Below are 15,428 nucleotides of genomic sequence, written 5' to 3'. Positions count from 1 at the left end.
GAGTAAATCAGAGGTAACTCTGAATATCCTTTTCAAATAAGCTTTAACTTAGTCATGGCTATACTGATGTCTTGAAAGGAGTAGAAACAAAAAGTACTTTAATAGTCAAAGTATTTACACCAAGTTTCTGATCAAGTATGGTGAAATCTGAAGTAATGTTAGAAATGAATTCCTCTTACTCCCACAAGGATGAATTTTTCCAATTTAAAATAGGAAAAAAAAAGCCAAGTAATAGTAAATGAAGTAGTCTAAAGTTGGAATTAATGTCCAGTTTTACCCTTGTAATGAAATTTTTTAAAACAATTTTATTACCACTTAAAAAGAAACTTTGTATATGCTGGTTAATTAAAAAAAATTATTTGTGGGGTGCCTGAGTAGCTCAGTCAGTTAAGCGCCTAACTCTTGGTTTCGGCTCAGGTCATGACCTCATGGTTGGTGAGACTGAGCCCTGCTTCGGGCTGGGTGCTGACAATGTGGACCCTGCTTGGTATTCTCTCTCTCCTCTCTCTGCTCCTCCCTTGCTCGTGCACTCTCTCTTTCTCTCAAAATAAATTAAAAAAAAACTTTATAAAAATTATAAACAATTATTTGTATCAGGAAGAGAAGGTAATATTGTTGAGAATGGAATCCAAATTCTTTCTCATCAGAATTTTTCCTCATTGTTGAATATTCACCTTTTGAAAGTAATCCCAATGCAGAATCACTAGCGCTGACCACAGTAGACAGAGAGGAGGGACAGGAATTGGCATGAGAAGGTACCACCTAACTTAAACCAAGTAGCCTAAGAGGAAAGGATTACCCGATCTCCCTAACATTTTATACAACCAACCTCAGACAAATGTGCCTTTGTTGAAAACAGGTGTGTTGACCCGGCAACAATACTTTGTATGGTATAGGACCCCAGATGAAACCTGAAGAAACACAAATACAAGAGCAAAAAGAGAGGAAAAAAATGAGGCAGCTGTTGGGAAGCAAAGTTCTTGAGTGCAAAGGAAATACTTTACTATAAATTACACAGGCCAAAGGCAAAGTGAAATCCTGCTCCAGGGTAATGAAGCTCAGTGTATTAGGAGTAATCCTACATACACTCACTGTCAGTAGGACGAAAAGCTGGGCAGAAAAAGGCAGGAGTTAAGGATACCCAGATAAATTATTAATCCATTTAATCTATTATTACTTTAAAAGAAATTAAATGCTCCATGTGCTACTGAGGTGGGTGTGAATTCTTAACTGATTCTTTGGCAATGAAGAGGTACTTTTCAAAACACATAACCCAAGAGCTATTCTCAAATAGTACGCGGCCATGTGAAGCTAAGTGACGTAAGTGTCAAGCCTGGTTGGGCTTAATTAGCATTCGAATGGAGCACCACCGTTAATGCCTCACGTTATGGAATGACATTTACAAGGGTGGAAATTTCTGGGTGCTTCAGTTCAACTGTCAGTGAAGCATTTTTCCTCTCACAGCAAATCTTAAATCCTGTGAATCAATACAACACTGAGAACATTGTAAAATGCAGAACTGGAGAATACTAAAAATTAGTAGTTATCTGAGACACTTACTTCTGCACAAGCTTATTCCAGTTCTCTTTGACAAAATCCCATGCCAGCAAGTGCCCAGGAAAATGTCGGCCAGCTGTTCTAATGATAAATGACAGCTTCTGTGTTCGGATGATATCTCCACTGAGGCTCTTTTTCATTAACCTGGAGAGCAAAGCAGATTTGGTTCCCAAAATAATTATTCATCATGAAGTGATCACTGAACTTAAAATTAGTACCGGTCTCCTAATGAAGGTTCTGAAGCAGTTTAAAGGATGTAAGTTTTGGGTCAGTCTAAGGTTGATCAATAGACTGAAAATTTGTCATTTTTTTTTAAATAAAGGGAGAACTCACCAATGAGGTAAGGACTTAAATACACTGTCACATAATAATAAACAGTTCTTGATGTAGTAAGCTCATTTATGAAATAAATTCAAGTAGAATTTATTACAACTCTGAAGATTGGATTTTTTTTCTGTTAAAAACCTTATTTGATATGAGTAGATAGGTATATTACTACTTTTTTAAAGTTTATTTTTTGAGAGAGAGAGAGAGATTGAGAGCACAAGTGGGGAAGGGGCAGAAAGAGAGTGAAAGTATCTCAAGTAGGCTCCACACTGTCAGTGCAGAGCCTAATGTGGGACTCAGACTCATGAACCATAAGATCATGACATGAGCCAAAATCAAGAGTTGGGTGCTTAACCAACTAAGCCACCCAGGCACCTACTCTTAAAAAATTGGGCTGTTTGATGTAAAAAGCAAGATACATTGCAGAATACACTCTTAATATTAATAGCTAACATTTATTGATACTCTATAAGTACTATATTATGTTCTAAATACTTGACACAAGGCTTGAAATAGGTAATTATTACCTATCTCCATTTTATAGTAAGAAACTGAGGTTATGTAAAATTGTCATAGTACCGTAGCTGATAAATTCTAAAGCTTGGTACTCAAATGAATGCAGTTCTCATGTATCATGCTATAATACCTGCCTATAGTGGGAAAACACATACTCCCAAGAGAATGCATAATAATTACTTTTTGATTTTTTTTAAATGTTTATTTATTTTTGAGAGAGAGAGAGAGAGAGAGAGAGAGAGACAGAGTGCGAGCTGGGGAGGGGCAGAGAGAGAGGAAGACAAAGAATCCGAAGCAGGCTCCAGGCTCTGAGCTGTCAGAAAAGAGCCCGACATGGGGCTCGAACTCACGAACTGTGAGATCATGACCTGAGCCAAAGTCGGACGCTTAACTGACTAAGCTACCCAGGTGCCCCTGCAGAATTATTTTTAATAGGAGGAAAAACCCAAATGCCCCTCAACATGTGATGGATTAAATAAATTATGACAGAGCCATACTACTGAATACTGTGTAGCCATAAAAACAAATGAAATAAACTTTATGAACTCACAAGGCAAATTTCAAAGACTGTCAAAGAACTAAAAAGAATGTTACAGAGCACTGGGTATAGTATAAACCTATGTTTAAATATGTAAATACCCAGACCAGGACTGACACTGTTAACAGAGAAGAGAGAATAAGGATGTAAGCGAAGGGTCAGATGAGAGACACTTTCACATTTTATTCCATGTTCTTAAGTATTGTTTAAATACTTTATAATGGAAATTTATTAGTAAAACACTACTATTTTAAAACAAAATTACTAATTTATACACAACTTTTCTCTGCTTTCTTGAGTCAGAGGCTGGCTACTACTTTAAAGAAAATGATTATTTACAGTGTATCCTATGGAAAGTGGATCTGGGCAGCTGCTAACTAAGAATATCTCTGGAACACTATTAGGATTTCTCTGAGCAAAGTTATACAAGAGAAGCAATGAGACCCACATGCTTTTCCTTTCCTTCCCGCTGATGACTTTCAAGATACCTTCCTGTTTCTCTCAGTTATTTACAGTGCCTCTACCCTGACACTGATTGCTCTTCCTCCCAGGAAGCCCTACTTATTGCCCTTCTTTCCCCCATGTGAAACAACCATCGCTAGCTTTTCGTCAGCTGAATGTTAAAAAGGAAAGGTCTGACAAATCCACATGAATGTATAACCTATAAGCTTTCACATGTCACCTTTTACTGAAGTGTCTGCATTTTCAAAATGATGGCCTGGACAGAGCAATGCCTTGACAAATAATAATAATAATAATAATAATAATAATAATAATAATAAAATAAATAAATAAAAAGAAGCACTAATTGTGGAATCAAAGACAACATGCCAGGCAGATCAAAAAGTTTTTAAGCAGAAAGCAGAAGGGGACTGTGATTTCTGGCATCTCCCAATCTCTTTCAGGCGAAGCACTTTCTATCCATCTGTACAGTCCAATCCCTGAGATGAAGCCCAACACATGTGGGCTCCTCCCCACACCTTCCAAGTCAGGTCTGGCCCACAAGTAAAGGTAGAAAACGGGAGATCCCAGAGAAAATGAGCTCCTCAACCTAGAAGCACAATGCTTTTATGCCTTTAGTTTCTATATATCATATTCCTTGGGTGGTTTCATACCAGTAAAGTTTCCGTACATCCTCGGAGCTGGCAAGAGCCTCAAGTATTTTATTCTTTTCTGCTTCAGAGCCTATAGAGACATACTTGCTTAGTAGGAATGACCAGCCTTTCTCAGTTTGTGCTCCGACCTTGAACACAGTAGTCATGACATCAGTAGGTAGGCTGTAAGAGAGGTACATAAATATGAAAAAAACAAGAAAAAAAAATCCTGAATACAAAGGCAAGGAATTGACTAGTGGTGCTTTTGGAGTCAGAGCAAGTAAGAGTCTTTACAACTAACAGTCAAGAAAATATTTAATTCAGTTGGCTGCTACTTTCCTGGCAGTGTGATTATAGGGAATATCAATCTAATTTAATGCAATAATTATTCACTAAGCATCCACAAAAACCAGGCAGGCAACTGGCTGGATACTGGGGACGGGAAGAAGAATGAGACCCACTCTCTGCCCTGCAGGAACACAGGGACTATTCCAACGTACAGAATGAATAAATGTATTGCCATATAGTGTGGTAAGTTCCATGGTGGAAATACAGCAGCAAGTGTGGGAAGAGTGGTGAGAAGAGGGGAAGAAACACAGTCTTCTGCCTTTATTAAAATCTCAGAGCTGGAAAGGTCATCCAAATCCCCCACCCCAACTTTCATCTGATGCTTGAATCTATTTCCATAGTGCAAAATAAGGAACATGGAGAAAACCAGTCATCATCAAAAACGTTTCTTCTGTTATGTTATATTCCTAAATTAAAACAGACTTGTTTGACAGCTCACACCTATTTGGATGGGTGCTATCAAAAAACAGAAAACAAGTGTTGGTGAGGTTGTGAAGAAATTGGAACTCTTATGCCCTATTTGTGGGAATGTAAACTGGAGTAACCACTATGGAAAACAATACAGCAGTACCTCAAAAAACTAAAAATAGAACTACCATATGATGTAGCAACATCACTTCTAGGTATACATCTCAAAGGACTAAAAGAGTCTTAAAGAGGTATTTACATACCTATGATCATAGCAGCATTATTTGTAAAAGCCAAAAGGTGGAAGCAACTCATGTGTCTATCAATGGAGGAAACAAAATGTGGTATATACACAGAAAGGATTACTCAGCCTTAAAAAAGAAGGAAATTCTAACACGTGCTACAACATAGATGAACCTTGAGGGCACCATGTTAAGTGAAGCAAGCCAGTCACAAAAAGACAAATACTGTACATTTCACTTACATAAGGTATTTAGAAGAGAAAATAGAATGGTGGCTGCCAGGGATTGGGGGTTGGAGAAAATGGAGATTTGTTTTGGTAAAGAGTTCTATTTTGCAAGATGAAAAGTTCTGGAGATTCACTGCTCAGCAATGTGAATATACTTACGCTATGGAACTGCACACTTAGAATATGTTGATAGTAAATGGTATGTTTTATGTATTTTAATACAATTTGAAAAAAAAAAATTTGTTTGACAATACAAGTGCATAGAAATCACCTACATTAACACTCGGTTTTATAACATTTATACTCCAGGATGAAAAGATCCTGGTTTCAGTATATGATATTAACTTAAGAAAGAGTAAGAGAGTTCATTGGAGTAGAAGCACATGTCACCTTTGAGTTCCATTAGATGCCACCCAATCATCAAAGAGCTTCATGGCAACAGTGCTGCAGTTCTCTAGGCCGTGGGTGCAAGCAAATTCTAACAGGACTGACCGAAGCTCTCGAGTAGATGGGGTGCCTTCATCAGTCCAAGTTTGCTGTTGGATTTGACTTTGAAGTAACTTAAATACCCTGGCCTAGAGAGAAAAAATGTTAATAGTAATTAGGACAACCAGAAAAAATCAGGACAGCAAGATCTTTTTTCCCCAACATTTACCCAAGGAGAAAAAGGGGGGCATAGTTATTACCCAATAAATATCAAATGACACATGAAGCCTAAGTACAACTGGGGCAAAACCATTCAATAAGAAAGGCTATTCATAGGCTGCTATAGCCAATGGGGACTCTTAATTATATAACATAAAAAAAAAAGAATTACTTCTATGCGGTAAGGAGAATTTCTTCTGTGTACACTCAGCGAGATTTTTCCTGCCAAAAAGTATCACCTATAGCCACTGCTAGAAGCCAGTTGAAACTTTCTGACCTCGTGACTTTAAATCCATAAACCCATAAAGCAATGTGAGAAAAATGTGCTTCTTTACTGATAAGTACATGTCTAAATGCTTCTGAATCCAATATTAAAGGAATACTTAAAATATCAACTAGCTTGATGATCTAACAAATTAATGTAAACAAAGAGGCAAGAAAATGAGGCCTGCAGGAAAGAAGAGCTGTTTATAGTTATTTCCCCAACCCCCCTCAACTTTTTATTTAAAAAAAATTTTCAGAGCTATAGTAAAGCAACAAGAATAGTATGGTGAACACCTGTATGTTAGATTCATTGGTTTTTAACACTCTTACACCCCAGAAAATAAGTTCAAGTTCTTCACAGAGCATCATATTCTTCCAGAGTACCAGTGTTAATACCTAAAATGAATCCTACTTGGGGAGTTTTAAACTGCTGAGGCCATTTTCTTAGCAGATCTTCCATAAGTAAGTCTCTTGTGGAGCTATGAGAATGAAAAGAAGAATCTGTGCAAGGAGAAGGACTCCACATTTGTGATAACATGTCAACTTACTTTTGCTTGCTTCAAAAGAAATGAAATAGAGAACAGACACCTTGTGGAATGTGTGAGTAACAAAGCCTGTGAGTCATTGCGAGGACATGAAGTGGAAAAATACTTGCCATGCTGACTGATAATCCAAGGAACATAAAAGCAATGCAGGAGATCCTATTGTATACACATGGCTGTATTGGACATGCTGTCTCCCAGTGGCCTTTCTCAATGGCGTGATAGCAAACCATCCCAAATGAATAAAGAATACAAGAAAATTAAAAACTGCTCCTAACTGTCAAGTAGATACAAAGGAAGAATCAGAGGGGGGGAAAAAAGTTACATGCTTGAAATACTATTAAAAAAACTCAGTGGAGAAAAATGTCAATGTTAATAAGAGTTTACTAAAACATAAAGAAACCAGTAGGGAAAAAAAGATACTTTAAAACACTGGAAGCAAGGGAACCCTGACTCTAGAAGATGCTAAGGCCAGTTCCTAAGCAGTTACTCCACTGGAATTATAGGGTACAATTTTACTAATTATTTCTGATACCAAATAGTTAAGATGAATTTCTCAAATAGTTGACTTTACATATATTTCAAATGATAACATAATAGAGCAAAAGATTTTATTTTAGAAATAATTCTGTGTTCAGAAAATTCCTGCTGTTTTAGTTTTATAAGTAATCCAGGTTATATTTTTAATATTAATAAACCATATCGCAAGTACTTCAAACCTAGAATCTGTTTTTCCATGGTTCTAAATTATTTTTTTTAATTTAAACTCATAAAACAATAGAATCCAATCCCCTGATTTCATAAAATGAAAATGGCAAGTGGGAAGAGAACAAACCAGATGGGTTAGACAAGCTACAAACACAGAGTATGCAATAAAATGCAAGAACAGTAACACAAAATGATTTTAAAAATAAAAAAGACAGGAAAGATGGCGGCGGCATTTATACTATGTACTACATTGTGATTTACTGCTTTAATTTTATACTGATATGCCCAGGGAGTTCTTTCTTGGGTCAAGTGAGCTTCTTAAATGTGAAGTGTCAGCTTTTATTGCAAAAGGTTTATCCCAACAATCCCTCATATGTAAAAGAATGACAGACTTGTAAGTGATGAAACAGGAATATGGCTGGGATCAGATGTTAACATCAGATGTGAGCAATTTGACACAATTGAAAAGTGCCTCCAGACTCTATGCACCACCATACCACAGCATACATCACTAAATGTGATTCAGAGGTGTGCGTTATGTAGGCATGTTCAGGCTAAATAACAAAATGACCAATATATTTACACAATGCTCTGGTGACAACATAAAAAATTAGACACCAGTATTAATTACAAATACTGAGGATTGGATCCAAGAACTCAGAAATGTCCGCCATTCTAATCTCCAACTATAGTGTCAGATTTCATATTTTGAGAGTGTTGATGGCATCAGAATGTCCTAAGAATGGAATAACAATTTCAGAGACAGTTTCTCCCTCTTGATGACCTAAAGCTAACCTGACCTTTAACTAACAGTCAAGTGTACGAGATCTACAGCAGTAAAAGGGCCCACAGGCTCACACATATACACTAAGGCTGCTCTTGCCCTCTAAGCATCAGTCCTCTGGACCCCACCCTGAGGTATGTTCTTCATAAATACACGCCTGCCCAGCAAACTGGAAACTATCATCTAGGATGAAGACGCAGAGTTACTCAAGCATGACAGTAAGAAAGTATTCAAAATGTCTAACTTCTTAGATTGAGTTTAGCACCTGTGTTCACAGCATAGAGATAGCTTGAGGTAAGTATCAAGTGCTTTCTGACACTAGGCTCTCAACAGAGTGACTGGAGAGAGGCAGGTGTAAGAATGGCTTCTGCCAACATGAAATTTAACTAGCTGGGCAGCTTCAAGAATATTCTGCTAACTCTTATGGCATATTCACTACCAAACACTATCCTTTAATAGTAAAAAAAAAAACAAAACAGAAAACAAAAAAACCCGAGTCGTATGTAGTTATTTATTGCTACCTATAGTGGGTTGAATAGTGTGCCCTCCCCCGCCCCCAAAATTCAGGTCTGCCTAGAATCTTTGAATGTAAACTTATCTGGGAATAGGTTTTTGCAGATTTAACCAATTTAAGGTAAGGTCATGCTGAATTATGGTAGGCTCTAATCTAATGACTGGTGCCCTTATAAGAACAGGGAAATTTGGACCCAGAAACAAAGGGAGAATGCCATGTAAAGACAGAGGCGGAAATTACAGTGATGCATCTATAAGCTAAAGAGTGCCAAGGATTGCTGGCAACCACCTGAAGCTAGGAGACAGGCATGGAAGAGATTCTCCCTCAGAAGGAACCAATCTGCTCTCCCAACACCTCAATTTTAGCCTTCTAGCTTCCAGAACTGTGGGAGAATATGTTTTTATTGTTTTAAGACAACAGGTTTTACTAATTTATTATGGCAGCCCGAGGAAACTAAAAAAAACTATCCCAAATGGTGTTGATTTGATATGGCACTAATAACCTCAAAAGTAGTTATAAAAACTCAATAAGAGAAAAATCTTTGTATACAATGAAGCACACTGGTGCTGGACCAACTGGATAGCTGTATCAAAAACATGGATCTTTGTGTCTCACTCACAGCATACACGGAAATCAATTCCAGATGGATCATAGATCTAAACGTGTAAGGTAAAATAATAAAGTCTCCAGAAGAGAACAAAGGAGAATATCCTTGGGTTGGCAGATTTCATACACTAAAATTAAGAATTTACGCTAATCAAAAAGCATAATTAAGAGATTGAAAAAGCAAGCCAGAGGGGGAGAAGATACTTGTAAATGTACAAGAGCAACAAAGGACTCATCCCTTGAATATATAAAGAGCTGTACAAATGAATCAGAAAAAGACAGAATATCCAATGGAAAAAACATCAGAGACTTGGGCATTTAACAAAAGTGTACCTCCAATGGTCATTAAACAAATCAAAAGGAATTCATCTTCACTAGTCATTAGGGAAATACAAACTAAAGCCAAAATTGCAATACCACTATGCTCCCAACCAAATGGCTAAAGGGAGTAAGATTTACTATTAATACGAAGTGTTGGCAAGGATATAGACCCAGAACAGAACTCAAATTCTCATGCATTGCTGACGGAGCACAAAGTGCTATAATGTCGAACAACGATTTGATAGTACAGTATTAACTACGAATATGTTATGACTCAGCAATTTCACTTCCAGACACAGCCCATAGAAAGCATACAGATATTCACAACAGATATGTATAAGAATATTCATAGTATTGTGATTCATAATAGCTGCAAACTGAGAACAATGCACATGTCCAGCTATGGTTGCTGAAGTGGCTAACAAATGGCCAATTTCTTTGATATACTAACAGGAGAAAGTCGGTGTTGGAGCCCTAAAGAGATCAATATGTTATTTGCATACTTCTTGAAAATTCGTACAAATACTATTAAAAAAGTCATTAACATTTTGCATATAAAAGAAATCTCAAATAGTAAGTTGACAACTTTATTTTCAAGGAACTAGATGTAAGTCCGTCATTTTAAACCTTAAACACATGGTCTACAAGTTTTTCAAACTGTTTTAATTTAAAATCTCAATTAAAAAAAATGATAGGAAAGAAACAGCCTTGATCTTTCCAACAAAAAGGTATCTTTTGAAAGATGACATTGCTAAAATACAAATTAATTTAAAATACAGCAATATAATACAAACGGTGGGCTTGAGAGTGGAACTAATCTGGGTTTGAAGCTCAACTTTAAAATTTACTTGGTAAATGACTTTGGGGAAGTTAAGTAGTCTCCTCATCCCTATAATGGGGGTAGAAATATCTATCTGGCAGGGTGCCTGGGTGGTTCAGTCAGTTAAGCGTCCAACTTCAGCTCAGGTCATGATCTCATGGCTCATGAGTTCGAGCCCAGCGTCAGGCTCTGTGCTGACAGCTTGGACCCTGGAGCCTGCTTGGGATTCTGTGTCTCCCTCTCTCTCTCTGCCCCTCCCCCATTCATGCTGTCTCTCTCAAAAATAAACATTAAAAAATAAAAGAAGTATCTATCTGGCATTGTGTGAAGATTATACAAGGTTATCTACATTAAGCACTAAGCATGGTGTGCAGAATAAAACAAGCACTGAAATGTACCAGTTTCTGGTGTATTTCACTCATTTGCTCAATATTTATTGAGCTGAGTCACATTCTGAAGACTCTGGTTTTTATTAAGGATGGTGATAGATAGCCTTATGATATAGAAGAATGATAAAAATCCTAACAGTTTGAAAAAACCTCAGAAATCATCTAACTTACATATTACAGTTATGGGTAAGGATAGGCATGGCTCTTTTAGGGTCAGATCAGAGACTTGGGAAGAAGGGTACTTTTCAAGCTCCATATGGCCCACCAGCCATGTACTGCCTCCCGTCACTGTGATGAGAGAACTCATAACAGGGGACGTGCAGAACAGTAAGAGGCAGAAAGGAGGTTGTTTCTTTTTTAATAATAAAAAAAAGAGAGAGAGAAAAAGAGAAAGAGACAGAGACAGAGACAGAGAGAGAGATGTAATCTAACCCATTCCTTTGACCAGTAAGAACATCAAAACCCTAAAAGAAATTCTCATTTCTATTCTAATACTTTCTTCCTTTTTCTGAGAGATTCCTTTTGTCTGGGCCCTGGCAAACCTGACTGATTCATAAAGCAAACCTTATTGTCAGAATGTGCTGATTCAGAGAGCAAGATGAAACAAAGAATTCATCTCTCCTTCCCAAGCTTTTAAAGACTCTGTCAACAGTTTAATATTGAAAGTGTCTAAACTAACAACTGTTAAGATCAAGAAACTGGTTTTAAAAAAGTAAAGCAGTCACCACTACCAAGATTCCTTTAGTGCTCTGCAGATAAATCTATCCACCAGCATCATCATCCATAAGACAGTTAACAGTAAGGACTCCTAAAACAGAATATTCTTCAATACAAACATAACTGTCATTTCATAATGACCACTAGGAAATCAGTGGGGAACACCACATTGCAAAAGGACCCATTTTGAGCAGTTATTATATAGAAATAAACTGAGATTTGAAGAGAGTTTTCTTTTCATGTGATCTCATTTTGGCAGCAGTGTCAGAAGGCTGTATTTTGATATTCAAACAATACCATGTCATGCTAAGCCTTTATCAATTCTTCCTGGTAAGCAATGCCATTTTGATTCAAAGTAAAGATTTCACCACTAGTAGAGTGAAGAAAAGGGAACGTGACCGGCTGCCTTTACAGCCTAGAACTGTGAATGACACATTAAAGGCAAGCAACAAAGACAAGTTGGCAATAAGGTAGACTCACCACTACTCTTGAGGCCAGATCCATGTGTCCCAGCTTTTCAAGGAGGTTATAGATGAGGCCTGTCTGGAAGAGGGCTTCAGTGATGGGGGCGGTATAGGTCTCATTTCCAAGGTAATCAATCAAATCAAAGGCCCTTTGAAGAGACACCTTGCCTAGGCTAAAGGGTAAAAGAACAGAAAAGTCAATATGCTGAGAGAAGCAGATGAACTCTATACACATGCTGAGAAACTTCAGGAATAGATGGTGAGTCTTCAAGAACTAAAACGTAAGCTTAAAGTGGCATTCTGTAAAGTTAGACTAAATATTATTATCTTTGATTAAGTTCATGTGTGTGACCCAAGGTTAAAGATACATTTCATGAGAAAGATAAACAATAGCTCAGGTTTTATTCCCTAAGTTACCTATAAATTGCTACTGAGTCATGCTACTGAGACATAAGTCAGTGTCTTAGATGAGAAAAGATGAAGAGTACTAATTTTAATTAATTAATTAATTAATTAATTTATTTCATATATTTACCAGGTGAGAACAAGTGGCATAAAGAGGATCTGAATCAAAAAGAAAATATTTTGTTATTTGTATGGGAATTTGTCAAACTCGTTAAGTCAAGGTCCACTGTGAATTTATGGTGAGTGCATTTTAAAAATTAACCACATAAGAGAAATCATAACAATGATGGCTGAGATGATCAATAGTTACTTCATTAAAAATGAACCAAAAGAAGGTCAAGAGCAGTCCAAAATAATACTTTTGAATATTCTGTGTGTCTCTAGACCCATTAACCGCCTAAGCTGGTACTCTTATTATTTGGAGGATATCTAACACACACGGTCACGACCACACTTGGTTTTGGGATTCTGTAATGCACAGAGTGGTTGGGAGGCAAGCTGTAACCAAATAAGAAGGCCCCAACTCTCAGAGACATCACTCAAACCAGTGGGTAAGAACTAACCAAGCTGCTTGAAAAGAATTCTCTCATGAAATAAAGCAAAGCCTGAACTCCTAGATCAATATATTCAGCAAACCTGTGTCCTGGTTGTTAATATTGTAATCTTAACTGTTACTTAACTGTTCAATATGTTTGTAGCTGATGTTTCTATACAGATTGTAACACCAATGAAGGCAAGGATTGTATTTTATATCTTCCCAATCATCCAAAATGAATTATACCTAACAGGCAATATATGCCAGTTCTTTTGAACTGTTTTTCTAAAGTTTTTTTTTCCCCCACAATAACACTTGTTTAAAAATAAACAAACCCAAACCAAGCACACTCTACCCTGCAAGTTCAAAGATGTTGTTGATGAGGTTGGCTCGGTCTTTGTCACTCAGGACATAAGGATTCGTTTTCAACTGTTTGATTAGTGCTTCCCAGTCATCATCTGCATAGTGTACAATATAATAGCCATTCATGTTTGTATTGACTTTGATCCACTGCACTTCTTCTGTAAGATTGATGACACCTAATACAGACCAAAGAATGAGAGAGAGAGAGAAGATAACAGGGGAAGAAAAAGTATTAAATGTACATTTTGTTTGTTTCAAAGTTAATATAGAATGTTTTTACATTTAATTATTCTACTAAGAAACTAAATGTCTGCCTCCCAGTGCAGTTATTTTAATGTTAGCAAAGATCACCATTCATTAACAATTATTTATTTAATGGTGAACTGGACAGATATATCCCTTCTGTCAAAAATCTTACAATTTAATATAGTCAGGCAAGTAGAATATCATATAAATGTTACTGCTAGAAAAAGAAAATATGGTGATATGCACTTTTGGGGCCCCTACCATTACATATATAAATGTTGAGAGAATTCATAGAAATTTATATAGAATGATTTCAATTAATAAGGAGCTATAAAATACAAGATGACAAAAATATATTACTATAAAACCTGACTACAAAATCTATGTAGGAATTTTTAACATCCTTTAAGTTACTAATCAAGAAATGTCCTTTAAAGTTGGCAACAAGGCTTGGATTTAATATAATAGTTAAGGGTATGCTTCTAAGCATCTTAAGATTTACTATTTATTAGAATATAGGTCCATGAACTTACCATTCTGTTTAATGCTAATCCCTCAGTGCCCAGAACACTGCTCTTAGCAGGTACTCAAAAAATACTTGGTGAGTTACTAAGTAAGTGAACAAGATAACTATGCCATGGCAAATGTTTTCAAAAGAAATCTACATAGGGTTTGAAAGATGTTTATAAGTTTTCCTCCCAATTTTTTTTTAAATTTTATTTAAAGCCAAATTAGTTAACATGTAGGCTAATAATGGTTTCAGGAGTAGTCCTCTTAAAGTAAAGAGTATTAGGGGTGCCTGGGTGGCTCAGCTGGTTGAGTGTCTGACTCTTGATTTCAGTTTAGGTCATGATCCCAGGGGTTGTAGATTCGAGCCCTACATGAGACTCTGTGCTGAGCTCATAGCCTGCTTAAGATTCTCTCTCTGTCCCTCTGCTCCTCCCCACCACCTGCATGGTCTCTCTCAAATAAATAAATAAAGGAGTACTAATTTTAAAAAATTATATAAGAGGAGTAGAGATAAGGAAAATAATCTACAGTCAGCCAGTCTGCCAGGGATAGCATTGTGGGGTATATTTCCTGCCAAGACCTTTCCTATACACATCTTAAATGATGTAATATTTCATACAGTGGATAGATGTGCATTTATTTTTGTACTGCTTTTTTACCTAACAGACTTCAACCACAGCCATTTTTCCATTATCTTCATAAGCAATATTCAAATAACTTCATAAAATTCCATTTAAAAAACCTACCACAGTTTAACCAACCTCCTCTTCGGAAATATTTAGGCTGTCTTAAAATTTTTACTGTCAAAACAACTCTGTATGATGGTTTTTGCACATAAAATGCTTTAGAAATACATTTAAACCCTTTGGTACCTGAAGTCTCAGGGTCTATCAACTTCAAAAGCAAGAATTATTAAAATTTATCAAATTCTCTTAATATTTTAGTACTCCAATTCTGCTGAAACTACAAAGGATGTTTATGATGGGAAAGACTTACATTCTGATCATGTCTTAATATGAAATATCAGATAATCAGTCTTGTTCACTAAAAAATTTCCCATATTGCTGATACAGCAGCAGATGGGAAAGATCAATTACGTTAATAGGATTTATTTCTTTTTGTAGAGCAGAAGGAAGTTCTAAGGAATAATTGTGATGACAAAGTAGCTGCTCCAGGTTGGAGCTATTTTAACAAAATGATGACTAATGAAATTAATTTTATCATTAAGTATGGCAAAAATATTGACATTCTCCAGGTTACAAACACAATTTCCTGTTGAGCTTTTATCAAGAAAGGCCCTTGGGAAGAAGGACTAAAGAGCTCTAAATCTCCCTTTCC

At 36.5% G+C, this 15,428-nt stretch overlaps 1 protein-coding gene across 3 annotated transcripts in view; it reads right to left on the bottom strand.

Moving 5' to 3' along the window:
• LNPEP (leucyl and cystinyl aminopeptidase) overlaps positions 1 to 15,428 on the bottom strand; it is a 99,510-nt gene that overhangs the window by 13,687 nt on the left and 70,395 nt on the right. For all 3 annotated transcript variants that reach the window (XR_007150936.1, XM_047852987.1, XM_047853002.1), the window contains exons 12-17: positions 13,327 to 13,510; positions 12,048 to 12,204; positions 5,648 to 5,832; positions 4,054 to 4,215; positions 1,561 to 1,701; positions 830 to 911 (exon numbers count right to left, since the gene is read on the bottom strand). Coding sequence is in view for 2 of the 3 variants with exons in the window: in XM_047852987.1 (XP_047708943.1) it covers positions 830 to 911; positions 1,561 to 1,701; positions 4,054 to 4,215; positions 5,648 to 5,832; positions 12,048 to 12,204; positions 13,327 to 13,510 (911 nt within the window). In the remaining variant the exon portion in view is untranslated. The remainder of the gene's footprint in view (positions 1 to 829; positions 912 to 1,560; positions 1,702 to 4,053; positions 4,216 to 5,647; positions 5,833 to 12,047; positions 12,205 to 13,326; positions 13,511 to 15,428) is intronic.

Source organism: Prionailurus viverrinus, chromosome A1 (assembly GCF_022837055.1).
Source record: "Prionailurus viverrinus isolate Anna chromosome A1, UM_Priviv_1.0, whole genome shotgun sequence".
Classification (NCBI taxonomy): Eukaryota; Metazoa; Chordata; class Mammalia; order Carnivora; family Felidae; genus Prionailurus; species Prionailurus viverrinus.
This window is presented reverse-complemented; position numbering and strand designations above follow the sequence as displayed.